Below are 1,003 nucleotides of genomic sequence, written 5' to 3' on the forward strand. Positions count from 1 at the left end.
AAACCTGGCGGATCCACCAGTGTACCTAGGTTGAAATTTTTGCCGTTTTGGAGGAATAAAAATTAAAATTTTCTCATCATAATTTGATATGAAATATAAAAATTTGAAATTTACCAGGTTTATAATCAAATTTAACAAGACCTGGCAGATCCACCAGTATATAAAGATTAAAATTTTACATCCTTGGGAGGAATAAAAATCAAATTTTTATCACAATTAAGCACACCTGTCGGATCCACCAGTATACATAGGTTGAAATTTTGCAGCCTTTGGAGGAATCAAATTTCTCTATGCCGCGAAGTAATCCAATCAAACCACCCTGCAAAATCAAAATTTGAATCAATGAACACGTGATAATAGGAAAAATATCAGAGAAAACAGCTTGGAAGAAAGAAGAAATTATTAAATTGCAGATCTACCTGAATGAGGTCGGCCATGTCGGAGCCCATGTTATCATATTTTTGTGCAATGGACATGACAAGACGAACATTACTCATAGCAAGTTTCTCTGTTGCTAAAGAACATTCCAACAGCTTTGCACGCAGGCTTTTACAGGAGATTTTTAATGAAGAGGCGAGTTGTCTATCAGATGGTTCAAAACCCAACCTCTCCTTCAGTCTGAAATTCATATATTGTAAGAAAAAATTACAAATGAAGCTTACAATAGTAGTTGTGTGTGATTAGAGGACATCACAAAGGCCTAAAATTATATTTTATGGCATTTGCCTATATACCATCCGATTCCTATGTATTTACACATGGAACACCTGAACTTTTTTTCTTCATATTTATACCACCCAATTTCATATCACATAAAAAATCTTCCAATTTCATACATGAATAGGGTGGTAAGTATATAAACATTGAAGTTCATGTGTTGGTTCTTTAAATAAATAGGAATTGAGTGATATGCATGTAAATATTCCTTATATTTTATAAGTAATTGAGTGCAGCAATAATGAAAATTTTATGATGAATGTGCGACAAAACCAAGAAGAAAAAA

At 32.8% G+C, this 1,003-nt stretch overlaps 1 protein-coding gene across 1 annotated transcript; it reads right to left on the bottom strand.

Annotated features, from left to right (window-relative positions):
* Positions 1 to 226: 226 nt before the first annotated feature.
* On the bottom strand, positions 227 to 869 carry LOC110034745 (RNA polymerase sigma factor sigA-like; the record flags this gene model as incomplete). The annotated part of the gene is made up of 2 exons (XM_020738989.1): positions 420 to 869; positions 227 to 319 (listed from the first exon to the last, which is right to left on the bottom strand). Coding segments are annotated over exons 1-2 (303 nt in total), but the record flags the coding sequence as incomplete, so codon positions are not given.
* Between the last annotated feature and the right edge of the window lie 134 nt (positions 870 to 1,003).

This window comes from Phalaenopsis equestris, unplaced genomic scaffold (assembly GCF_001263595.1).
Source record: "Phalaenopsis equestris unplaced genomic scaffold, ASM126359v1 Scaffold192953, whole genome shotgun sequence".
Taxonomy (NCBI): domain Eukaryota; kingdom Viridiplantae; phylum Streptophyta; class Magnoliopsida; order Asparagales; family Orchidaceae; genus Phalaenopsis; species Phalaenopsis equestris.